Genomic DNA, 27,056 nt, shown 5'->3' with positions numbered 1-27,056 from the left:
CTCTCACTCAACCAGACTCCACAGACAAAATCAGTAATTTTACCTCACAGAACACAGGAGTTGCTGGTCTACCGCTGTTTTGGTCAGTTAGCTTGTTTGTGTCATTGTGTGATTTTAGTGAATCTAAACAAATATTTTAAAACACCGAACTCACACAGTAACACAAACAAACTAACCAGTTGGGGCAGCGGTAGACCAGCGACTCCTGTGTTCTGTGAGGTAAAAAAAAATAATAATAATGATTTGGCCAATGGAGTCTGGTTGAGTGACAGAAAGCGATATTTGTCTTGTATAACAATGGTTTCCTGTCTGATGGCAGGGTAAAGCAGTGAACATTTTCTAAATATATTGTACATTTCAGGACATTTCAGACTGTAAATGTCTACTTGCGTGAAGTATATTTACTACATTTTCTGAAATTATTTTGCTGTTCAACAACCCATTGAAGAATGGGTGTGAACTTTGCATGCTGTAAAATGTCAACAATGCTTGACATTTGTTTTCCACCAGCAAGCTGCAGTGAAACTAGACAGTAACATCTCAGTGTGATGTCAAACTATCCATATTTCATCCACTGGAGGAAAACAAACAAAATCTCTGGTTGTTTTTTTTCTTTGATGAAATACATACTGTATATACAGGTTCTTTATATTAAATGAAACGGTACGTTTGAATTTTTTATCCTCAGGAGACCTTTTGGGCCCCGTTCACGGCGTCCTTGCTGGGCAGCCAATGACAGATGGTGAAGCAGGTTTGGACTCTGATTGGACATCGGCCCTAAGGACAGGAAATGATCACGATGTCTTTGCCCACTTCACAGCATACAGAAACACTCAGCAACAGACATGCAGCGTATACTGTGAGGAGGCAAACAAGGGGAGGACAGATACAGTACAAGGGCTTTTTGAAAACACTGTGCCCCCAAGCACCACCACACACACACACACACACACACACACACACACACACACACACACACACACACACACACACACACACTGACCAGCTAGAGAACAGCTGAAGTGAAGCAGAGAACCTTGTGTTTGCATTGGCTGAGAGTCCGATATAAAATTCTGCCGCTGTTCAGAGGCTGCACGGGCAGTTGAATCTTAAATAGCTGTAGTTCCTCTGCCAACAAGGCTGTAGAAAAGCAATTACGGGGGATCAGCTGTAAAGGTAACTGCTAAGATAAGACAGAGATAAAATGTGAAGCGGTGGCAATAAACTCCCAGAGGAGGCACTGAGACGAGAATAAACAGAGAAAGGGCATCGAAGACAGCAGACGAGTTGAAAGGAAACAGCTGCTCGGTGCCCAGAAACACAAGACTGTGTTGGTGCTGAAGAGTTTTCACACTCTTAGCAACAAGGGTCCCACGAGAGCTGTGGTTCTACCCAGAACCATCTGCTTCAAAAGGACCCTTTTCAGAAGAAAGAGTTCTTGGAGGATTACTGAAATCCTTAAAGAACTCTTTTGTCAAGGATTCTGTGTGGGTTCAAGATAAAACCCTCAGAATTTGAGAGGACTGTCAGTAGAACATTCTTGATAGTTTCTAGATAAAACCTTAGGAACATAAAAGGGTTCTCAGTGGAACCCCTGGGTGGGTTCTACATGAAACCCTTAGAATATAAAAAGGTTTTCCGCAGAACCCCCTAGCTGGATTCTAGATAAAACCCTTGGAATATAAATGAGTTTACCACAGAACCTTCTGGGGTTCTAAATGAAACTGTTAGAATATAAAAGGGATTTCAGAAGCCCCTGATAGAGCCCCCTGGATGGGGTCTTGTTGGTAACCTTAGTCCTAGATGGAACTATTACACCCTGGAAGGTTCTCTCTAGAACCTCTCATAGTAGGTTCTGGGCAAAATCTTTCATAGATGGTTCTAGGTATAATCCTTTATGTTGGGTTCTAGGTAGAACTCTCTGAAAGGGCTCCAAATGGAACCTTGATTAAACCAGGAATCAAAAGTGCCAAAGAACCCATTATGGTTCTAAGTAGGCCATTTATTTCTTAGAGTACATGTGTTTCTGACTGTTTCAGAAATGTTGATTCCAAAAAGGGTTCTTTGGATAAAAAGGGATCTTACTCCAAAGAACGCTAGACAAACCCTTTCTTCTAAAAAGGGTTCTTCATAAGCAAATGGTTCTGGGTAGAACCTCAGCCCTTTCTCAGATTCCTGGAGTGCACCTGGAACAAAGAGACTGACATCTGTAAATCTTACCCAGCATGCCCTTGTTGGGCTCAGATAGACACATGTCCTTCTCTGCGCTGGGCAGCACGAAGCCAACCACAAAGATCTCCACGCCGTCCGCCATCAACGCCAGCCCCAGAACAAAGTAGAGCGTCCACTGGAACTTCCCGTGGCCGCACTCCTGCAGGATGGTCTCGTACTGCTGGGCCAGCTCCTCCTGGTCTTTCCTCCTCTCGCCCTCGTAAGCGGACAGATCCCTGAACTGCTGCGCCTGGGCGGCCGTCACGCCGTCCATGCCGCCGGCCTTGCCCGAGTCGGCCCTCGGGATGCCCTGGTACTCCCCCTCATAGATCTCATCATCCTCATCGTGTCCTTCAGTGGAGTCGCTGTGACCTTCGTCGTCATTGGCCCGGCTGTCGTTGCGGTAATATCCGCCATCGTTGCTTGGCACGCCGGCGTAGTCGTCATCGTCGTCTTCCTCCTCAAAGCGTTTATAGGAGCGCTTGGTGTACTCGTCGGCCATTTTGTCCACGCCGCGCCCCACCTTCTTGCCGACCTGTTTCTTGGCCACTTTGGCAATGTCCTTGGCGCCGCGAATGAAATCTGAGCGGCCATCTCTGTAACGCCCGTCGTCGTCCATCTTGGATGTGGAGGTGGTGGTCAGTCGCTGCTAGGAATGGGAGGTATCAGGAGCGGCCCAAGCACATGAGTGTGCACGGGGGATTTCTGTTAGCTGATGACTTCAGCACCGCGGACAGTTCCCTGCTCCACTGCACTGCTGCTGTCGGACTGAGGCCAGCCGTCGCTCAGACGCCAAACCCTGAGGAAGAGCAAAGACAAGGGTTTGTTTTAGCATGATTCGCCTGTTATACACAGATTTTTTTTGGCAATCAAAGTATTTATCAGATGTTATTTATGTAGCCTAGAATCACAAATCACACTTTGCCTCAGGGGGCTTTACAGTCTGTGACACCCCCTGTCCTGTAGACCCTCTACAGAGTAGAGAAAAACTTCCCAGAAAATTAAGGAAACTTCAGGGAGAAATCTACAAAAAAAAACAAAAAAACACAGAAACCTGAAACTCACGTACCAAATCTCTAAACCAGGCAAAAACACAAGCACAATTTCTGCTATACACTCAGTTTTCAAATCTAAATCACACTTTTTGTAAAACACTACACACGCTTCCCAAAATATGTCTTGGAGTGTAAAAATGTGTTTAGAGTTTTGCCAAAAGAGTGAATGATTCAACAAAGAGTAGAAAGATCTACTCATATAATGGTATGTGTGTGTATCATTTTGATGCCAAAAAAGAAAAAAAAGAGATCAGCTTTAAAACAGTTTTGAATGCAGTGTTTTATTTTGCTAGAGATTTGTAGAGATTTGCATTTTGTGTTTGTGGTTTTGCGTTTAGAGTTTTGACAAAATGAGCCAAAAGATTCAGAGAATGTGCGTAAACAACGTGGAAAAACTGTGAACAATCCAGATTAGAGACAGTTTAAACTGAAAATCAAAGGACCAGTGGCATTCACACCACATCGCCGTTTGCAGACCATCTGGCTCAGCACAACTGGCTGTAAAAAAAAAAAAAAAAAAAAGGACATGACAGCTTTAAGGTGCTGACATCCGAGTCTCTGAGCTCAGCGGCCTGTATTGACCGAAGAGCTGTTATCTCGTAGATCTCTGCTCAGCGCAGCACAAATCACAGTGTGGCATTTATGTACAGCGACACACCACAGAGCCGACATATAACAGACACGTCCAATTAACAAGCAGAACTGAGTGTAGGTCAATGTTCACACAAGATACAACCACTGGTGTTAAAAACAGACAATTATTGTTGTTTAGGACTGCAACTAATGATTATTTTAATTATTGATTAGTCTGTTGACTGTTTCCTCAATTATATTGATTGCTGTTTCCCAAAGCTCAAGGCGATGTCCTAAAATGTCCTGTTTTGTCCACAAGCCAGATATATTCAGTTTACTGTCATAGAGGAGTAAAAAACAGACAGCTTTCACATTTGAGGAGCTGAAATCAGACACTTTGACTTCTTTTTAATTAAAAAATGACTCACAACAACTAATCAATAACCAAAGTAGTAGGTGATTAATTTAATAGTCAGTTGAAAACCATTAAATATATTAATGACTGCAGCTCTATTAATGTTACTTAGTGGTTGTTATCATTCATTAAATATTAAGATGTAGTAGAAACGTTCCCTGCACTAATGGTATAGAACCCAGATTCTCAAACTGGTGGTACGTGAGGTTCCCTATTGCACAGAGGATGGTCAGAAATAGTTTTGGAAAAACTAAATTAGTTACTTTAAAACATATTCTATCAAATTACAACAACATTTCAAATGAAAATACATAAAACGTGAGATCACTGACATCCTATTTTAAAATAAGCTCTGTCTTTCCTCACAAGCAATCGGGCCGATATTTAAAGAAAAACAAACATAAATAATTATAAAGAGAAATGCAGACCAGGAGGAGAATATTTTGAGCAGCCGTGTTGAAAATAAAGCAGTCAAAAGTGAATTGGCCACATATGCTGGTGGTTATTTAAGATATAAGACCAGTAAAGTGTCCAAGGATAGTGCCAGTGTAAAACAGTAAGGTGGTACTTGGAGAACTCATTATTTTCTGAAGTGGTACACGGTGTAAAAAGTTTGAGAAACACTGGTATAGAAGGTCATTTGTTCTACTCAACCTCTCACACACACTCTTTCCATCACTACTTTTAATTTCCTGTCTCCATTAACGCGGTCCTCATCTAGTTGAGAAGAGAAAAGAAGAAAAGAGAAATACACGGGAAAAAAAAACAGGCCATTGTGAATCCATCAGCGGGCCACCCTGCTCTTTTCCATGACACGTCTGTCACTGTGACGCTGCCCTTGTTTGTCTCACTGACGAGGACACGCTGCGCCAAAGAAAAAGGCTGCGAGCCCTACAAATGGGCAAAACAAACTCAGCAGGGAGGCCATCATTAGCATATGTGTTTCAGTGAGCGGCTGACATCCCATGAATTGTCCAAATTGTAGCTCTAATACAGACACAGCATCTGTACATGAATAAATCAGTTTAAATGAGCAACTATCCGCTTATTAATACTTGCAAGAAATGTAGGCAAAACACTGTGGCATTTTGGGAAATACGCTGATTAGAGAAGATCGATACTAATCTCTTATCTGTATTGTAAAGACGTATCTACAGGCAGCAGATAGTTAGCATAGCTTAGCAGAGAGACAAGAAACAGGCAGAAACAGTTCGCCTGGCTCTGTCAAAAGCTCACGAATTAAAAACACAAACAAGTTGTGATTTGACGAGAAGTTATGTGCTGCACTATTTCTTGACTTAGATAACACACAGATCTGAGAGCAGGGAGCTAAAGTCCAGTGTGCAGAGACTTATTTCTTTTGTAAGATTGTAAATTTTGTGCATTTTCCTTCACCAACAGTTGAACAAGGTGACAATCAATAATCGATTAATCATTACTAATTAATAGGATACAAAACTTGTGCCTTTTTTTTCAATTTAAGTTGTATTTAAACAACTCTAGCAGCACATTATTTCTGTGAAGCAATGACTCATGAAGCACAAACAATTTTAAGGCTCTAAGGCTCTCGATCGTAACGGCTGCTCTTGTCCGCCTGTTCTTATTGGACAAATGGTGTGACCAAACAACACAATGTCAAATGGGGATCAGTTACTGCCATTCCTTTACTAACAAAGCAGAACAAACCAAACCGTGAGAAAACATATTGTGATTATGAGTCACGACGGGGCTGAATGATTTTGAAAGGAAAATCTATTTGTGATTGTTTTGACCGATAATGCAATTGTGGAGTCTGTAGATTGTAAATTGTAGGACAGGACATCTCTGCCTCATGACATTCATGATTTTAAAAGTTTTTTGACGCACATTTTGCCTTAAATTGCAGAAAACCATATTGCAATTTCAGCATAATTTAGAGCAACTGTGCAGCTGTAATTCAATTAGTGGGAATGATTATTTTTGCATGAAAATTTCCATTTTCACTGAACAAAAACTATTAACATCATGATGATGGGACGTTTGTTGGGGTGAAACTAAACTTGGCCATATTGCAGTTTCCATAATATTTAAATTAATGGTGCAGTCCTCTTAGTTAATATATTTTTAATTAGTTAAATTCTTCTTCATCCTCTCATCTAATCTGGCAAGAAAGTGAATAAGCATATTTCTCACAATGTTTTTATGCATTGTAATTCATGTAAAATACTTTGAATTGCCTTTTTGTATAAAATAAACTATACAAACCAACACAAAACACTACTATACTTTTACAAAGCATTACCAATATCTGCAGCGTGGCTGAGTTAAAATAAGGGAGGGTGGCAACCATGTTAGTGAGAAGGTGTTTATACACCAGCACATTAACATAAAACACTCATGGCTAATGATCAGTGCATTCATAACTGTATTTTGGTTCAATACCCAACTGTTTACCTGGACTAACCTCTGATTATCACGTGTCTCTAAGATGACAGATTGTTTACTGCCTCTCTACATATCTCCAGCATGTATGTGCTCATGAGACCGAGCAGAGATGACGTGTCCCCAGACAGCAAGTCTGTGGGGATCGACTGCAGCTGCAGCCGACACTGGAGTCATTCTAGTAGCTTCCCACAGTCTCTGTAAAGAAAGCAGCAGCTCAGCATGGAGGGGAGAGAGAATGTTCAGCCTGAGGGAGCTGGCAGCACGCAACAACACGGCTACAAACACTGACTCAATGTACTGCAGGATAGTGTCATGTCAAAGGGAACAGCACAGTCCAACCCCGTCTGCTACAGTGCTGCATCTGTTTCTTTGTTTTTCATGTCATGTCACATACCTGTTTACAGGGAACCAACAAAATGAAATATTACCTGTCTTATCTTTGCAGCAACACCCTATTACTTTTCCTTTGTGTAAACAGGGAGTTGATGTTTGACAGTTTTATCCAAGAAAACCGAACCTCGTGCAATAAGCTCTACATTCTCAAACCGCAGACGGTACCAGTAGGTGAAAGACATCATAAAACCTTTAATTTCACGGATTTTAAAGTAAAATTAGCAGCAATGCAGACTTTAAAATATTCCTACTCTTCCTCGGTCCACTGCCCGCAGCAATAACAAGGGTGGAAAAGGTGTTGCAGGAGCAGTGCAGGCTAACATCCAGTTCTTCTGAGTCATCCTCTATGTTTCCTCTGAAACTCTCTCATCACGCAGACATACATCCTTTTTTCAGCTGGAAACACTGGGAATTAGATTCACTAGCTTACTTTTACTGTAAATATGACTCATATCTATTTATACACACTAAAATGTGGATATTTACCATCCATATTTAAGTGACGAACGGTGGCTGCTACAAAGATTTAACAAACTGATCATGAGCTCACTGTTGCATACACAGCTTTCCATTTTATAACTGCACATATGTGCATACATGCAGTTTGCACTGACATTGTTGATAGATTTAACATTTAACATTTACCAAAGCAGGCTTCTCATTTCCACCCTGCAACTGCAATTTTTATTGGCTGTCAACAGCCAATTTTATCAGCTGTAGCTCGCTACTGTTGGCTAATTAAATGCACATTATGTAAATTTTGTCACCAGGGCTCTCGCTCACATTAAAACAATAACAAAGGGGATCATGGGAGTGATCTTCGTTGTTAAACAGCCACCATAGCTGATGAAAATCTGTCTGAAGTGGTTCAGGGAGAAATCACGTTCATGGATGAAGTAATGTAATGAAGATTTATTCACGTTTCATTTAGTCATATTCCCTGACTCCCTTCTTTACTCTGACGTTTCTGTAAATAGTGACTAGTGGGAAATGCACCATTACTTTGAAAAAATATTGTATTTTTCTGGGTTCAACCACGTTTTGGAAAGATTTATGATGTAAGAACACAACTCAACAAAATATTTAACATAGGTCTAACATTTTTTAGACATTTGAATTTAGAAATGTTAAGAGGGCATTCAATATGCATTTGACGGCTACTGTGCCTTTGTGCTAAAAGACTGATGCTAACGCTTAGAGGTCATGCTCACCAGGATGAAACGTGAAAAATAAAAGAACAGTAGTGTTACTATGCCACTATAGAAAAACATACTTGTCTGCAACACTTGTCACACTCCGAGGAGACCGAGGGGAACAGTAATACACTGAATTTCTTCAATCAGAAACCAGCTAGAGTGATGACACTTACTCTGCACATGCTCAGTAGGTTTCTCTCTATTCTTACTTTTCACCTACTTCTCCCTTTGCTGCCTGAAGTTTAGATGACTGTGGATTTAAACGTCCATCAATTATGGTTATTGATTAAAAATTAACATGAACAAACTACGCTAATTTAGGTGTTGTTTGCTAGCATACAATATTTTATCATGGATGCAAGACTGGTGTTACAACTGCCCCCAAGCTACAGGGGCCAATGTACGCACAGTGTTTGTCTGTGCTGACTTACTTTTCTATTAGGAAATAAAGATATTTCATAAAATTTAAACGTAGAATTACTTTTAACTAAATTCAAACAGTTAACTTAGTTACCACTAAAATAGCTGCCTAGTCTTCTGCAAAAACAGAAATAAGCTTTTGCTTTTGAAGCATAAGATGCTGGACAAGTAAAAGAATTTGAACCATATGGGTCCTAAAAAATTTCATGCAGCAGCATTAATGTGATTATTCTGAGATGTGCTTTTATTTGAGATACAGTGAGTTCATATGACCTGTTCTCTCAGTGTTATAATTGCCTTTAACCACTGTTACAACTGCACCCACCAGGATGGACATTAGATTATAGTCTTGTCCTTATTAGTGAAAATATATTAATTGTATTTATTAATTAGTGCACACATATTTCTCATACCAAAAGATGAATAGTGTATTTTAAGTAGTGTGTGAGTTATGAATGAAAATATAAAAAATGTTGCAATTGCCCCTGGTCTCCCCTATAATGTGCATTTTGAATCTCTAACAGGTTTAACTGGAGTCTAAGCTTTCCCAAACTGAATAAGGAGCAGAACAGAGCTGCTAGCTTTAGTCTAAACTCCACTCAGTGGGGAAATATTACACACTTCCTGTCTTAACTTTAATTGTTCTAATGTAACCCATAATCCCACATGATAATGTAGGTAGCTATTAAAAATGATCACTGCTCATTCAAGTCCTCAGATCAGTTTAGTCTTTATTATCCTGCCTGAAATTTGGCTTGAAGCAAAACCTGGGTTCAGTGAGTCTTTCTGTACCTGCACTGTGTGAGGGTTCATAATTTTAAAAAAAGAAAAAAAGTGCTAGGATTTTTTTCTCTTTTGCTGAGGCATCAAAAGAGAGATGATACAGATTGTTTATACTGCTGTTGTATCAAAGTTTGAAATTCTGGTATCCTAACATCCTGATAAGTTGGTAGCAATCATGCTAATAATTGCAGTTTGGATAAGAGAAGACATTCATAGGCTCCTCACATTTATGTCATATTATGAGGATAAAAGGCATGATTATAATGCTTTAGACAAGACCTCTTTATCATACTGTTCATGTTTATTAAACCTTGGCATTTATAAACAACATCATGGTATCTATATGCCCCCAGTGCTCTGTATTTATTGTTGTCTCGATGTCTAGGAAGTCATCAGATTGCACTGACAGTGTAATGATCAATAAATCAATGAGCCATGTAATTAATATCAGGCCAGATGGAGGGGCAGTGTTAAAAAACACTGGATAAGTGCCAATAAACTGCAGACTGACCTTGGTGACACTTTTATTATCCCTGTTCCTGTCCATTAAAATCTTTTGAGCCCATTTGTACGACCACGTTTGTGTAACAAGTGCACAATTAGTGTTTTAAACAGTCGCAGATGTGAGCAGAGAGGAGGGGGGAGGGCAGCAGGGGGTGGGGAGGCAGGAGGGAGGGAATCTTTGAAAGCTTCCTGTGCAGCCTCAGGGGCGTTGAACAGACACACACTACTGCCAAGCTAACATCACACGACCCAAAGGTCTGCTGGGACGGCTGGGTTTCTAAGAACACGCTCACTGAGAGCCGGCTGAATCCGAAACCCAAATCTTCTCGGTCTTCGGGGGGGGGGGCAGTTTTCTCTGTGGTTTACTTAGATCTGCTTTTACCCTGCTTGTCAGGAATTGTGCAGAGTAATACAATAAATGCAGAGATGAGAGGAATACAAATCTACTTCAGTATCTCTATGATCAGTTGAAACTGTGTAACGGCTGCAGCTTCAGCATGATGCAACCAGATGTCAAAAAATGAAAGCTTTTAAAGCAAGATGAGTATTTAATTAAATTTCATATTATTTAAAAAAAAATCATATATTGAATACTCAGATTTAAATAATAATGATGTTAAAATTAGACTAATTAGATTTCTTAAGGCCCTTTTATTTTCTGCTGATTTATTAAAACTCAAGATTCTGAGAAAGAGTCCATAGCTTTGATAGAGCAGTGCTCAGAGCTACATGCTAACATGCTCACAATAGTAACATGCTGATACTAAGCAGGTATCATGTTTGCCATGTTAGGCATCTCAGACTAGCATGCTAACATTTGCTGACCTTAGCGCTAAATACAAAGTATGGTTGAGGATGATGGGTATTCATTAATGCTGCAGGTATTCTAAACGAAAATATGGGACAAATTAAACTTTTAAACTGATTCTGGTGCGACATTACATACTGTAACCTGAACTGTATGTTTACTGTCAGACTGACGACTTAATGTTATCCTTTTCTGCTCCATTAGCAGCACCGTCACTCTCAGCCTGCTGCTGGCTCACTTTCACGCTGCACACATATTACACACTACCATCAACCGCAACTCTGTGTTGCTTTTTCGCCACAATAAGAACAAAATCCATACCATCACAGCTCTAGAGACACATTTCATTCTTCTGAATGGGTGCATGAATGTAGGTTTATACAAATGTCCAGACACATTTTAGTTTGTACCCCTGAAAATCAAAAATGAACTCAGAGATGTGAAGCTGGTTTTCATCCTCTCAGGAACATGAATCTGTACAGAATTTCATGGCAATGCAGCAAATAGTTGTTGAGATATTTCAGTTCAGACAAACAGAAACACAAACAATGGGATCTTTTTCTTTTTTTTATCATACACTCCTCTACTTTAAAATTGAGCACTAAATGTATTCCTATCTGGGAATCTACTCTTCACTGTCTGTAAATAAACTGATCTGCAGACATCACCACCACAATCAGCCATTTGTCTCTTGTGTTTATCTTCTTCTTCAGACCTGCAGGAGGCTTTACAGGTTGTTCAACTGCACCATTGACCAAAAACACAAACACTTCAGACTGAACTGCAGGAGCAAGCAGCCAGGGCTAAATTGATTTCTCATGTACACGAGCGACGGGACCCTCAGTGGCACCGCCTTTGGGTCAGGTGTTGGTCAATTTCTCACTTAACCGCTCTGTTCAAACCGATTGCTTCGAAAAATATTTGTTGCTGAATAACAGTTTTTGCTTTGGATTTTCAGCCTCTCAAACGTCCCTCAGGCCACAGGGTTTGGATGGATTTGGAGAGAAATGTGGGTGTCAGCGAGTAAAGATCTGTAGCACCTCGTTTGTTTATTTTGACATAAGTAGTCCTTTTAATAAGTAAATCCATTTCTCCATCTCTGCTTCTTCTTTTCTGTTTCATCACTTTCTCACTCTGTGGCAGCATCACATCATCAGCAGCAAATGTTGTGAAAGCCATTTGGTGCTTTGTCATCGGCCTGGATCTCACCCTACAAATTGCTCATTTTAATTTTCACCTCCATGTTTGTGGTAACATGGATGACCAGTTCATGAGGCTCAACCATGTGCCATTCACAGGAAAAATGAGCCTCGATGTCTGAATGATGGACACACAGACTTCTGGCGTCTGTTGGATAACAGATATTATTTTGTATTAGTTGCTCAGCTTTGACTCACACGTTCAGCTGCTGTTGAGTCGATCTGTTGTTTTCAGTCAGTCACTCCCTCCAAAGAACAGACATATTGCAGCTCTGCTGCACAGATTTAAACCCTTGCAATCAATTTTTACCTACACTTTTCAAGGAATAATTTAGGGATGTGACAGATGATTAATTTCATTCTTAATTAATCTGACTGTTTCAAAAAATCAATTAATTGTTTTGTCTGTAAGATAAAAAAAAGAATAATTAAAATGTAATTGCATATATATAAATATATAAATGCATGAAAAAGAAAAGCACCAAATCCCTATATTTGAGAGAATAGAACCAGCAATTTTTTTTTTTTTCACTTTTACATTTTTAATCATCGCAGCTCTAAATTGATTTTACTGTTGGATTTGCCAGACTATTGTGATGGTAGGCCCATAATTCTCTTTTAAAGCTACGCTCATCAAAATTTTTATATCAACATTAAAAGAAATGACTGCATGTAACGGAAAGTTAACACTTGTTGTTACTAACACACAAAGAAATATCATTGATCACTGCAGTTCCTCTCCACTATACAGAGCTGAATATTGGACTAATCAGATGAAGCACGACTCCACATAAATACTAATGTTGCTCCTCAGATGCAAGATGGATAAAAACACAACTGCTTGCTCACACAAGCAAAAAGAGACACAAATAAAGTAGTGCAGGTTGGTCTCAGTTGCACCTGGACTGGCTCCGGTGCCGCCGGCCGGTCTGCCAGGGTGTTTAGCGGACCCCGTGTCTTCAGTCTCTGGTCCACTCTCAAAACAAACCTCATCCTTCTGCAGCTAAAACCAAATAGTCCTGGATGCGTCTATCATTTTCCTAAGCTCAGCGTGTGAGGGGCAGCCCGGTGGCAGCCTGCAGACACTCGGCATGTCCACTCTGCTGAGCCCCCCGACACACTCGGGCAGTGAATACATGTGATACAGTTACACTTAGTTTGGTTTATGAATCAACCACAAGTAAAACACAACTATAACTACACATAACACACACCCTCTAAACAGTTAACGGCTCACGGAGTGACACGTGTGAGTGCGGTTTCATGGGAACGCAGTACGGAAGTGGGCGTGGCTTCATCTGAACTGGTCTGGAAAAGGGATAAACACTACCAGGACATTGATTACTAATCATAATCCAGTTTACAAGGATTTAACACCAAACAGGTCCCATAAATAGCCTGCCATGAATCCACAGCTGAATGACTACAGGCTCAAAAAACAAAAAAACAGACTGAATCTAAGTGAATAACAAACTCCCAGCAGATAGGTTTTTCTCCATTAGAGCCTAAACACCTACCTTCACTTCTCTTAATCTGTCTGGAAAGCTGTTTAGAAAAAGATTGCTCCATTAAGAATATATTAAAGGCTCTATCGGCCTTGATGGTAGTTCTTGCTCTCTCCTCTCAGCTCCACCCTGCTGCAGAAAATTAGATTTCATGGCTCAAAAACAACTGCCAAGAGAGCAGCAAGTGATAAACTCCAGGCTTCAGATCCACCGTCCCTTCAGAAGTTTATGGGTGACATCACTGGCAGACACTATGTCGATGTTGTGCTGCCTACACACTGTGGTTCAGTAAACCTACAGTGAAGAAGCAGGATGCATTAAACATAAGGTCTGTCTGTGGTCGGAAAAAGGGGAATGACCTTGTTTGCAGTTTTTATAGATACACTGAAAAGGATGGAGAAGCCGACATGAGTGTGTTGTGTGTGTTGAAATGCTCTGGAGTAAGTTGGCTGCACACTGAAAATACTACTCGGTGTGAGAATTCATTCATTTTGTATGACAGCAGCCAGTGGAAACAGTCAGTTCAGTTTGTATCTACATCAGTTCTGACATTTACCCAGCCTGCACTGCTCCCATACAAGACAAGTAATGTTAACGGCACAGAGGAAGGTTTCACAGCCATGTAAATAATGTATGTTCTACTGTACATGAAGAACAGGTGCAGGGAAAGCATCCTTTCACATCTAAAAGTCCAAACCAAAGTTCAGTTTTTGAGACAGTTGGTGCGGTTAGTTTTGGTTTCACTTTATGCCACACTTACGTCCTGTCGTCATCACCTATGTGGGCTGTGTGACATCAGCATGTCTGCAGTCTGGCAGGTAGCCTGACTTTAGTGGCCATTTATGGAGAGATGAAAGAACAGATTCACATCGTTGTCAGCAAAATATTATCGTACGAGGACCAGCAGCACCAAAGTGAAACAACAACTAAGAAGTGCCCGCATTTTTCCCCGGTTGACTTGTTATAAAGTCATCAGACAAGATGTCAGTTAAACATCTGGTGTCCTCCTGTCCCCATGTGTTCCCGCGGCTCATTTTGTTTTGGTGCATCGTTTTTCCTTCTTCCGGCTCTGATGACACCCTGTCTTAATTAACCGTAATTGCTCTGAAAGTGCGAGTCGTCCAAAAAACCAAGTTTCCACACTAGGAACAAACCGAACCACAGTTCATTCTGATCCGGACCGAAACCACCTCTTTTCCCCAGACCAAAGTCTGGCTTTTTGGTCCAGACGCTGGGCTGGAGGAGGTTTTAAACCTGTGATTTTGGTCCAGATCAAACTGAAAAAATGCATATGCACTGTTAGGATTATGTATACAATCAAACATAATGAACATACATTCAATATACATAGATACTCAACTGTCTAATTATAAACTGATACTTATAAATGAATAGAAATATTAACTTTTGTGTGAGGGAGCTTCTATTGTATTATTATTTTCCATATAATTGATATCAAATGTAATAGAATTAGTTATTTTTTGGAAATTACAGCCCTCTGAAATTATTCCAACTTTGTTAAAAAACAGTTTACACCAGTCTCCTCAGTGGATGGCGCTACAGGGGCTCATTTTGTCCATTTTAGTCTTATCAGAGGTCAGCGCTCAGTCTAATGAAGGTTACATAAATTGGGAGAGTAGAAACTAGCCTATTGATTGGATTAGTGTTTGCAAAGGTCATCTGAACTATGAAGAACATTATGTAGTTTACACACTGGCTTTTTGTTACGGATCCCTTTGTCCTGCATCAATCTACGGTCTCATGTGGTCGACCAGTTCAGTGCTGAGCCTCGTAATAAATCTGTATTTCTGGTCCCTTAACTTCAGACATTGTCCAGCTGGAATCTTCTAAGCCCATGCCTGCACAGCGACCCAATCAATTTTCTGTTTCTCCCTAAGGAATCGGCCGATTGGTCGATCCTCCTTCATCACCATGGTCACAACCTTTTTTTTGCCAGGAGACTCTCGAGGCCCATCTGAAAGCAATGAGGCAGCCCATCACCATCCGATTAGCCTTTCACCAGCTGGAGATACTGAAATGAGAGTGGGTGTCGGTTGACTCTCTGCCTATGAATAACAAATACTTGTCTGTAGTGTGCAGATGTAGGGTTACTGTGCAGCTGTGACTGCTTTGTTTGTATGAAAGTGGCCTTCAACTAAGACTAAATGACTTTTCAGAACAAAGAGAAAATAGATCACCTCGTAGGATAAATAGTTATTGTGAAACAAAGTAGTTTTCCAAACTGTTCTGGCTTCTCTAATGAAGTGTAAATTGATAATAAATTAACAGTGGAGGGGGGGGGGGGGGTAAAAACCCTAGCTGTCATTTGCTGCTGATGAAAGACTTAATTATGTAATCCCATTTTCTTCCAGTGAGCAGGAAAGACACCAGAGGGATGGGAAGTGCAGCATCATGCACTCACACAACCACACTATATAACATGTACAACATACAATGTGGCAGGCTAAAAGCATGCTAACAAAAGATAGCAGGCAGAAACATGGGCGCTAAATGAATCATGTCTTAGAGCTATGTTAGTCCACACTGCACCGTGTAATCACAGCTTTATGGATAGTCGGGGGATGAAAACGTTGAAAAAAAAACAATCTGCCTCTGCTAGTTTAACTTTAGCCCGGCTCTTTTTCCTTTTCCTGGAGTGGATGCACCAGTTACAGTGAGGTTTGTTTGGTTTGTCCGGGGGCGAGAGTGACTGAAATATGGAGGCCTGGATGTGAAAGGGGTCACTTGTAGTGACAAATACAGAGAATTATGACCCAGAAATATTACCAAACTCTGCCCTCACCTTCAACTTTACTGTTTCTGTTCATTCTCACTTTCATCAGTGTTGTTTCCAGCCGTAGGAGGGATCGGTTTTCAGAGAAAGCCGCGATAAACCAAACCAGCACAAAGTGGCGCATTTAGCAGCTCAAGAGCGAAAAATTCCCTCCTGAGTTGGTGGAGACCAAAACATGAGCTAAATGGTGAGTGAAAATTAGACACTATGATCACTACATTAATAATACTACACTGAATGTGTAAAGAGACAACTGCTGTCTCTCTTATATTAAAACAATAGCAAAAAACAAAACCTGATGATGTCGAAAAGTAGTGTGGGATCATGGGAGTTGTTTTCTGCAGTTTTAAACAACCACCACAGCTGATGAAACTCAATCTAACATGAGCCTGTTCATGGATGAGGGGAGTTTTATTTATATAATATTTAGTTGTTTGTCGTCTTCCTTCCTCACTTTCTTACGAACAGTATTCCAGGAAACAGACGTTACCTTTAACTGTGGATTTCTCAGGGTTTGAACATTGTTAGAAACATTTGGGATACATAACTCAACAAAACATATAACATATGTCTCACATTTTCAGATTTAATGCAGAAATAGAACATTATATGTGTTTTAGGCTGTAAGCTTTACTGATCTACAGCACAGTCGCACAGTAGAGAAGCGTATTGGGAATATTATATTTCATTTGTACGAAGTCTTCACACATCTCAACTATTTACCTTTCAGAGGAGCACTAGAGATTCCCAGCTGCCACTGAAGGAGTTATAACCACATTAGTCTGACTCTGACAGGGCAGCTCTTTCAACACCGGTGCATTTAATCGCCATTCATAACTCTCGCTGATGGCCTTGAGCATTTAACAATTACTTCCTACCGCGGAGGTAAAAACGTAAACGTTGAGAGCATCTTTTAAACTGAGCTGCTCGAAATAGATTCGCCCTCTTTCACATCAGGCCTTGGCACTCGATGATAGGAGCAGGACATTTTATTAAGAGGAAATACAAGACCCATTTAGCAGCAGACAGTTTTGGCAGGGAGAAAGACAAGCAGTTACTGGGCTCAGAGAAGATGGATGAGGAGGCAGAAACCAGCCAACAGTTCATATACCGTCGCCCTCAAACCGCTGGACTCACAGAAAATGTTCCCCGAATGAATAAACTACGTTTGATGAAAACCCATCACACTCACAGCTTGATTTATTTTCTTGACAGCAGGAGGTATATCGAGTTACTATCTTTTCTTCAGCTTTCTCTCTTGCCTGATGCCTACATAAAACCTATAGAGGGCACAAGATTAGTCATGACTCAGGCTGCTTTTCTTCTCTGAATTTGACAGTTATTTAACCACCATGTTTAGATAAACAGATGAAAATATCCACAGTTTTTTGTCACTTCATCTTTTTTTTAGATTATTGTAATCACATTACTCATATCTACATGATTTAAAAAAAGGCACTGCAGCATTTTGATCTGGTTCACCTGCTGCACACTTGAGTTTGACCTCATTTTGACTGATAATATAAATGATATGTGTTCTACCAGAGGTGATGCCTCAGCATCTAAAAGACCCGAGAAACATGAATTCATTTGAGCTGGACAATAAACTAAAAATATTGAGTGTGATCAGAAGAAGGACAATTATTTTGCTCCTTTGCACACAGTTTAACAAATTTAGTGGACAGCATCTCCATAAAAAGCTGCACTAATTAGTATTTTTCCATTAATAATCATTCAAATGACTAATATGAGAAATTATCACCCAAAATGAGAATATAATCACACACTTTTGTAGTTCCCCTCAGCTCTACTGAACCTTTTCGCATCTTTTCAACTCATTGTTTCAGAAATCGCTCTGCAGAGCCAGAGACGCCCTGAAGTCCTGGACTCAGCAGTAAAGCTATGTCAGGTGTAATCAATACATACGTACATCATCATTTCAGACTATCTGAACATAGATAATCGTACGAAAACATAAAGACGTCCATGCCGATCATATCTATGCTGGCAGAAAAATGCTTACATCACGATGTTAGCGACCAGTTACTCATTCAAAGTATTTATGGTGAATAATAACTAACATGTCACACACAGGAGATTTGAGGAGGGGTGAGAGGCATGTCACCCCCCCAGTTAGCAAATCCCCCAGTAGCAGAGAGAGTACAGGGAAAGAGGGGGTGTTTACTTGACTGTTAGTCTAGTCTACCTGACTTATTGATCCTTTATCTTCATTGAGCCTCGCTGTGTGTTAATAAAGTCATGATGCTGTCTGTGGTGCTGAAGTTACACACAGCACTTTAATCGCACCTTTTTCTCTCAGTCCTGTCCTTCTGTCAGTTTCTTCTTGGATCTAAAATATTCTCTATATTCTCTTATATTGGAGCCTATATACTCTACAGAGTCGTGTCACCTTCATGATCAAAGTGACAATAGCATGTGGAGATTTATATGATGTAATCTGGTAAATTGTCTCCAAATTTCTGCTTTGGATTGGCTTTAATGGCTAAGGTAGCTAGCCATGTTAGCTAAAGCTTGCTCTAATATCAGCTTTGGCTCATTGTTATGTGATAAGTGGAATTAAGTGACTTTCAGTTCATTTCGTTTTAAAAGCATCACACATATCCAAACAACAGAAGGGACAAGACAAGCTTAAATGTTTGCTTATAAATTTTACAAAAAAAAAACAAAAAAAAAAACATGGTGGGTCTGGAACTTGCACATTTACATCTAAAACATGGCACTGCACAAAAAATAATATTGCATTGTTTTGGTTTTCTGGCCCACAACTTTATCAACTTATCAGTCTCACTGCTCATCTCAGCTTCACTTTAGAGAAGAAAAAATCTTAGATAAACCCACAGAAAACGACCTAATCAGCAACAAACAGCAGACTGACACAGTTAGCAGCTAGCTGGTGAACATGGTGGAGAATATACCAGCTGAAGAGCTGGTGGAGACCAAAACAGAGGTAAAAAGAGAGTGAATATAGACTTGCATTCTTTGGATAGCCAGATACACAAGTCAAAGTCATGTTACTTCCTGTCTGTTAGATGTGTAAATAGGCAACACTCACTATTTCCTTATTGTAAGGTTATATGTCAGTGTGTTAGAGAGAGGCAAAAATCAGTTAATACAGATTTACAGCATCATAAGAAGAAAAAGTGAAATAACTTTAAACAAATAAAATCCGACACAGAGATTACTGGATTATATTTTACAGTCTGAAATATATTTGTATTTATATTACAGAGACAAAAATTAAAGGCTGCTGTTCTACTTGTGGAAACAGACCTGAGAGCCTTAAGAGATTTTAGCAGGAACATACTGTAACGAGTCAGATAGTGACGCTGAGAAGCCTTTTCAGCAGAGCAACTCCGAAAACAAACACACCCAGAGCGACGCCAGGCAGAAACACTGTGACAAGCAGCAGCAAACTCCAGCAATGTGGTATTAATTAACATCCGCTGTGTCAGGAAGTGTGACCAGAAATTGTTCAAGAATACAAAAATGTATTTCAGATTCTACCCACGTGTCAGCAATTCCACAGAAACACAAATGTGTGTAAAATGATGCAAAACACATCTGCAATTTCTCCACTTGATGTCACATGAAAAGATCTTGAATTTGAATATTTCATACCGTATAAACATCAAATAGCTTCAACGAAGAGTTAGAAGGAGCCTGTTAGCCTGCATCTCGACAGTGATCTCACTGTAAATCATTTATTCACTTAGATTTCTTCTTCATGCCTCTGACAGGTGAAACAGCCTCTGAAATGTTTCTGTAGCTCTCGGTGCTCGAGGTAGATTATTTTCCATCTGAATTTCTCGCGTTTGTTTAAAGTTGCATCCAATTAACAGCCCTTCGTTTGCTGCCATGATGAGTCATTCCTGTCTCCATATATAACCTCAGCTTTCATCACCACGCAGAATAACACCCTCACACATACACACAACTTCAACTATCACAAACTCTCACTCTCCATCACGCCTGCAACTAACAGTAACTCCAGCTCTCAATTCATCTCCTCATTATTTTCTTGCTTAATTGTTTAGTTAATAAAAAGTCACATAAAAGTAAAAATTGCTGTTCAAGTCCAAGGTGGTGTCTTCAAACATCTTGTTTTGTCAGAGCAAATATATTCAGTTTACTGTCAAATAAGAAAAAGAAAAGCGGGAAATTTTCACAAATGAATTGGAGCCAATTCAGGTTTTGCTGTTTTGCTGTAAAAAATGACTCAAGCCATTAATCAGACAGGAACATACGGATTCCCTGAACACAGATTTTTGCAGCAGATCTTCTATGAACATTATCAGCCCATACCAGACATTTTTTATTCTTTTATAGCAGCTGTGTAACAGTGCAGTTTGACTGTTTGACTGCGTTGTAGTGTCCTGGTATCCCCATCAGCTGGTGGTGTAACCTCAACAATACTACACTGTGCACATGCATACGGTTGTTGCTCTTAGCTGAATGCACCAGAGTTTTTAACCTCAGGCTTTTTTGCCTGAAATGACTTAATTAGCAGTTTTGCTATTTGAAAATGGGAATGCCATCAACCTGAAGAAGTTTGGAAAGCCTGTTTTGGATTCATGCTACATTCATGTGAAGAATTTAAGTCATCACAGGGTTAATAATTTATATAGAAATCATTTTGGTGGTGAGGTGCTCCTTTAGGTTAGAATGCAACAGTGGCACCAACTTAGCTTAGTTCATGTGCATCACTGAATGTTTTTTGTGACTGGCAACTCAACAGCATTAAAGCTGATCTCCAATCACATATTTTTTACTGAATATTGGCCAATAGTGATCTATTATGAGCTTCCCTAATAGAAAAATTATAAAGAAATTAACCACCAGCTAAGTTACATTCATTTACAGTGAAGTAAGGCTGTGGGGTTAAAATTCATACCAATGCTTCTCCAGTTTCATTAATTCATGATATGGTGAATATGTGCAAAATCACTGTGTATCAAATTGATGTTCAAAATAATAAAATGGGATCAACTTGTACAGATTACATGAAAGATAAATCACTTATAATTTGTTTGGAATTAATTAATGATTGGCCAAATCCATTGGCAGTTAGCTTTTTTGGGGTGGCCATCCCTTCTGGCAGTTTTTTGTCATTTTGTTGTGCAAAATGAACGGTCTGCTTCTACAGAGCTCAAGAACAGACCCTTCATTCAGCAGCAGAGCCCACACCCACTGAGCAGAAGGACGAGTGGGAGGAAAACAGCCTGCAGAGCTGGATCATTTCCACATTTAAATCAGAGCTGGTGATTGATGGAACAGTGGAAAGACTGACCAAGACAGTCGAATTAAATGTCTTTTACACTGAGTTAACAAGGCAAATGCAAATTAAGCTTGTCTCAGTTTGGTAAAAGAGGCAAAACCTGAATTCTGAAGCTGTACAGTTGTACTTTTTTTCATTTAATAAGGAAAATATGTGTAAGAACATTTCCTTTTTTGACATATTGCCAGTCACTGTTGGGCTGATGGCGGCAAGTTGGAACATTTTAACAAATCACCCAACGCTTCGACAAAATCATAGAATTGCAAAACAGTAAAAAGTCAAGAAACATGAGTTCTTAGTTCCAACACCATCTTATAGCACAGATACTGTCCGTCTTTTCTCTACTTTCACTCACACATTTAAACACTGAATTAAATCTTGATGCTCATTTAACAGCACAGATGCAGTTAGCAAGTGTGACAGAAATGAGCATGAGTGATGATGGTCTCTAGCTGTGAGTGTTTTATGTGTGTGTGCGTGTGTGAACACAGGCGTGTGCACCAGAGAGCCAGAGAGTGAAACAGAAATGCACGTGTGCAAAAGTGAGAGATTAATGCAGCATGCACGTGTGTGAGAGTGATCGGTGGTAATGATTGGGTCAGTGGTGAATCCTGAGAGCTGCAGATGGCTGATAATGTCATGCAGCACTGAATTAATTTCTCCTGACATCTTTGATTTCTCCTCATGACACACGCAGTGACTTTTCTCCTCTGATAGATTGTCCCAGAGGCTCGGCACGATCCTGATCAAGGCGACGCGCTGATGGAGAAAGCAAGGACGCCCAAAGGAATATGATGAGTATATTCCTGAGACAATACAGTACATATCTACTTTAACTAAAATAACAACAGCTTTTTTTTATTGCTTACATGCACAGGTCAAAACTGTTGTCAAAAGTCCATGAACTGTTTTCTCAGTGATACTCCACCACCTGCAAAACACTAAACAATATATTTGCAGCCCATGTTTCAGTTGACCCTTCGCTAAGCTCCGCCCTCCCTAGTTACTGTTGCTACACCTGTCAAGCTTTCCATCCTCACGCTGCACATATGCAGTTTATGGTGATAACGGTGGCACACACTAATGAGGCTGGATGTCTGAAAATGTTTTATTTTTGTGATTTTCTTCCAGTCCTGATCAAGTAAAATGCTTGTTGGGTGAAATGACTCCTGGATGCGACTTTTCTCTGCAATGGTGGCAGATTTAACATCTGACACATTTTAAAACAACAACCCTCAGAAAGTGTCTTCAACATGTTTAGTTTTTTGATGCCTGCTGTACATAATTTAACATTAATGCTAAAAGACTGAAGCTAAAGCTAGCTTACATCCCAGCAAACATTGGTTGGACGGTGAAATAGGCCAGTATATGTGTATGATAGACGACAGAAATACACACATTAATGTGGGAAAAGGAAACGCAGGGACTCATTTAGTGCCGGGGACCTTGAGATGGTCACCAAACCAGACCAGCCAGACCATGATCAGCTCAAAGAGAGAGCAGGGATAAGAGCTAAGCTAACCCAGTTTAGACCTTAGACAGAGTGACAGAAGGAGATGCATCAGCCATTAGTTTGGCAAATGCAGTGTTGTCTAACTTACGTTTGGCTGAGGTTAACGTTACTGCAGCTAAGAAGCTAGTGTTAGTTAGCTACATGTGTGCTCTTGTGCTTTACATTTTTGAAAGACTTCAAACTCATGTGACACCGAGTATCACTCTTCTTAGTTCCCCCTGCACACCACTTCAACATGTAGGGAAATGCAAAGCTTGACAGGCCTGCAGCGCCTTCGTTACTGTTGCTAAGCTATGATTGGACAGTTGCTGTTCGCAAGAGAGGCTTAGTGAATGGTCGACTGCTAACAAACTGTTGATTTCATAAAATATATAGGGACTCTTAGAATATTTGCAATAAAATGGAATAATAATCATTTCAAACCTCATCAGAAAACCCAGATGAAAAATGTGTTAGCGAGGTCACCATGACCTTGACCTTTGACCAACAAAATTCACCAAAATCAGTTCATTTTTGAGTCCAAGTGAACATTTGTCTAAAGTTCTTGAGATATCATGTTCACAAGAATGGAATAATCAGAAAACATAACGCCTGTGGCCACAAAAACATGGAGGCATAAAGGGGTTTTCACTAAATCTGAACCACAGAGGTTCTGCACAAAAGCCTGAATGATACAGTAACACTGGAGATTAGCTGCGGATGAGATGTAGTTCCTGTGATCACACACGCACACACATATTCAAGCATCCACACACACGCACAGATCTCCTCCCATCTTACGCCTGGCAGGGATAACAAAAAAAAAAACAACTAAGTTTAATATTCAGTATTTTTTACAAACTACAAGCTGGACTTCAGATTACAAATTATGTTCTCAGTCTATGTTTTCGAGATGAGATTTTCTTCAGAATCATTGTTGATATGTCATTTTAGAACAAAACTCTTCACACAGTTTCTTAGCAACACCAAGCGCTGCAGTCATCCTGGTGAGACATGAAGTGGCTTTGAAGTCAATAAAAGTAAAAGATTCCAGCACTTCAGTTAATACACACCATCACCATCAGTGTGACTCATGTGTCATAACCACTTAACAGCAGTCCTGTCTCCAAACTGGCTTTTAGTACACTTTCATGTACTTGTTTTTGTTTTTACGGGTTATTTGGGTTATTGTTTTTTTCTTATAAAATGCATTTCCCACTGAAGAACATGAGAAAATAATGTTGATTTCATCATCATCATTAGCATTATTCCTCACAGCCCACTAAGATGCACATAAAATAGTCCTGAAGCACACAACAATAAAATCCACGCTCAGTCCACTGACGTCTCAGTTGGGGGAGTCTTTTCTGCTCTCATGAGTGCATCAGGAGCGTTGCATTCTGGGTCAGGTCAGCACGGCCCACGCACTTGCTCTGTTTGAAGATTTCCCCCACAAGGCTCAGTCAACAAACACCTACGCTCATAATAAAGCACACTGACGGCTGCCGTGACGGGCTCAGACCACAGGAGGAGATTACGGTCAGCCGTATGTTCATTTCAAATCAGCTCGCCAAAGTGGAAAAGCGAGACGAGGCAGCTGTCTATAACATTAACCGGAGGAGGAGGATGTAGAGACTGCTGAGTAACAGGAAACAAGCTGGTTAAACTGCTGACAGAGGAGTTCAACCATAGTTATTCAACTTACAGGCAGTTGAGGGAAACTTTTACATTGTCTAGTAACATTTTAGCGATACTAGCGGCATGACTTTAGGGACTGTCAGTGTCTCTGTCTGAAACATTTTCACAAGTTTGAATTTATTCAGTGAAATATCTCAATGTCTTCTTGATGGATTGGCACCAAACTTGTACAGTTGTCAGCAGACCCCGGGCAATGAAACCTCATTACCTCAATGATACCAGGGTTTCCCTCAAAATCCACCATGAGGTTTTGTGTGAAATATCTCAACATTTACTGGGTGAATGACATGATTTCATGTCCCCAACGGCATGTACTGTATTAACTTTGATGCTTCTCTGACTTTCCATATAGCGCCATCATCAGGTCAAATGAGCATGCTAACACTGAAATATAGTAAGATGGTGAACATTTTTCCTGCTAAACATCACCATATTATGAATCGATTATTAAAATAATCGCCTTTATTGTAGGTTTTATTGAAATAGAAAAATTATTGTACATTCAGCCTTTACTGGAATTACTGATCATATATCATTAAAATTATGGTACAAATATGATAATTACTGTACATTTGGCAACAGTGGCACATATGCTGCTTGAATTTGGTTGTGAGTTAAGGGTTGAGATTGTACAGTATGTACTGTGGATCTGTGTATGCTGATTATTCACAATCAGCCATGAAAATTACAGGGGTTTCCTTGGAGAAACAACAAAACTGAAGGACACGAGGAGAACGTATTGTTCCTGCATCAAAAGTGAAATTCATTTATCAGAATATTGATTTTTTGATCCATGATCAGGGCTCAATTTGGCTACAAGACTCAGCACAACAAAATATTTAACTCTATATATTATATTAATGAACAAAATCTTCTCTTTAGATCTCGGAGGATGCAGGTGTTTGAAGAGATTTAAATCCTGCAATTTTTTTAAATTTGTATTGGCTCATATTTATCAATATCAACCTCTGACAGTAATCAAAATCATATAAATAGTTTGTGTGCGTTGGTTTAGAAATGCACCTACTTGCTGGCAAAGTCATTGAACTGTCCTCTGTGACAACGAGACAGGGCAACGTGGAAAATGTTGTATTCTTTTTAACCTTTTGAACACACACACTGGCTTTTACTCATCATCCTGGCCTAGTCAGAGCTTGCACCAGTATTTTTTCATCCAGCCTCATCCATCATTTTTCTATCAGCTACTCTGGTCTGAGCTTCAAGGGGAGTCCTGCCGAGGCTGTGTGTGTGAGGGATGTATCAATTATTCATGTCTTGTTTTCTGGCCACAAGGACAGAGGTGCCAGAATCGACTCGGCCCTCAGCAGTGATGCATCGGTGCGATGAAAAAGACTCGGTACGGCTCCAGCTCATCTGCACCGGCCACAGTGTGACATCTGCACAGAGTCACGCAGGAAGTGACAGTTTTATTCAGCTGCACCATGTTCCTGCATGGCTCCAGGCCAATCAAGGCTAACAACATAACAGCAGCCTGAGAGGAGGGTGTGATGATTGGTTGTTAGGCTTACTGGGTCATAGCTCCTCCCTGGCTGCAACGTCCCCTTTGGGAGAATCTGCAGCCTAACATGAGTCACGTCATTGTTCCCCTGCCTGGGCTCTTAGTGTGCACCGTCACCCTGGTGGCACCAAGGCGGCTAGCAACACCGTGTCAAACACAGTGACGTCAGCTCTCTGCATCCATTTTGGCTGCGCTCGCTGCAAAATGGACTGAAGAGGAGTCAGACTGAGGGCAGCTGAGAGGTGCAGCTCAAAACCTGAAGCATGGCAGATAAAAACTGTTGTGCACAATGCAGCTGTGTGCACATAATGAGTTTTCACAGCACGTACCAGCAGCTCACATTAGTGCCTTTTTCTAATGTTCACTGCTCCTGTAATGTCTCTACAAGTTAAAAGTGTTGTGACCTGCAGTCATCTCAAAATGTCTTTCATGCACTCGAGGTGTGTTTGTTAGAAAATGACTGACCTGCTGAGAACCGACAAAATACACATGAAACTAAATTCATAATGAAAAGTGACAACGTAATAATTACCAACACAATAACCTCAGATAATGAAGTCAACTATAGAAGAAAAATAATCAGACTAAATATATCTGTTTTGAGATTAACAAAACTAAGAGACTACATCCTGCTAGCAGCTTTGTGGCACTGGGACTGTAGTGTCTGTGGCAGGGTTCTGATCCTCCACATGTCTGGATGTCATGTAAGATCCAAAGGATCAAATATGAAGATTGGAGATTTGAACTGGTGACCTTTCATAACACAGTCAG

The 27,056-nt window shown here is 40.3% G+C and overlaps 1 protein-coding gene across 1 annotated transcript in view; it reads right to left on the bottom strand.

Annotated features, from left to right (window-relative positions):
* Window positions 1-27,056, bottom strand: part of sv2a (synaptic vesicle glycoprotein 2A) — a 65,658-nt gene that overhangs the window by 32,149 nt on the left and 6,453 nt on the right. Inside the window, exon 2 of the mRNA XM_084727672.1 lies at window positions 2,221-3,010. Within this exon, the coding sequence (XP_084583798.1) occupies window positions 2,221-2,830 (610 nt within the window). The 5' untranslated portion in view covers window positions 2,831-3,010. The remainder of the gene's footprint in view (window positions 1-2,220; window positions 3,011-27,056) is intronic.

This window comes from Lutjanus erythropterus, chromosome 9 (assembly GCF_056507025.1).
Source record: "Lutjanus erythropterus isolate fLutEry1 chromosome 9, fLutEry1.hap2, whole genome shotgun sequence".
NCBI lineage: Eukaryota > Metazoa > Chordata > Actinopteri > Lutjaniformes > Lutjanidae > Lutjanus > Lutjanus erythropterus.
Note: the sequence above shows the minus strand (reverse complement) of the source record. Positions and strands in the feature narration are given on the sequence as shown.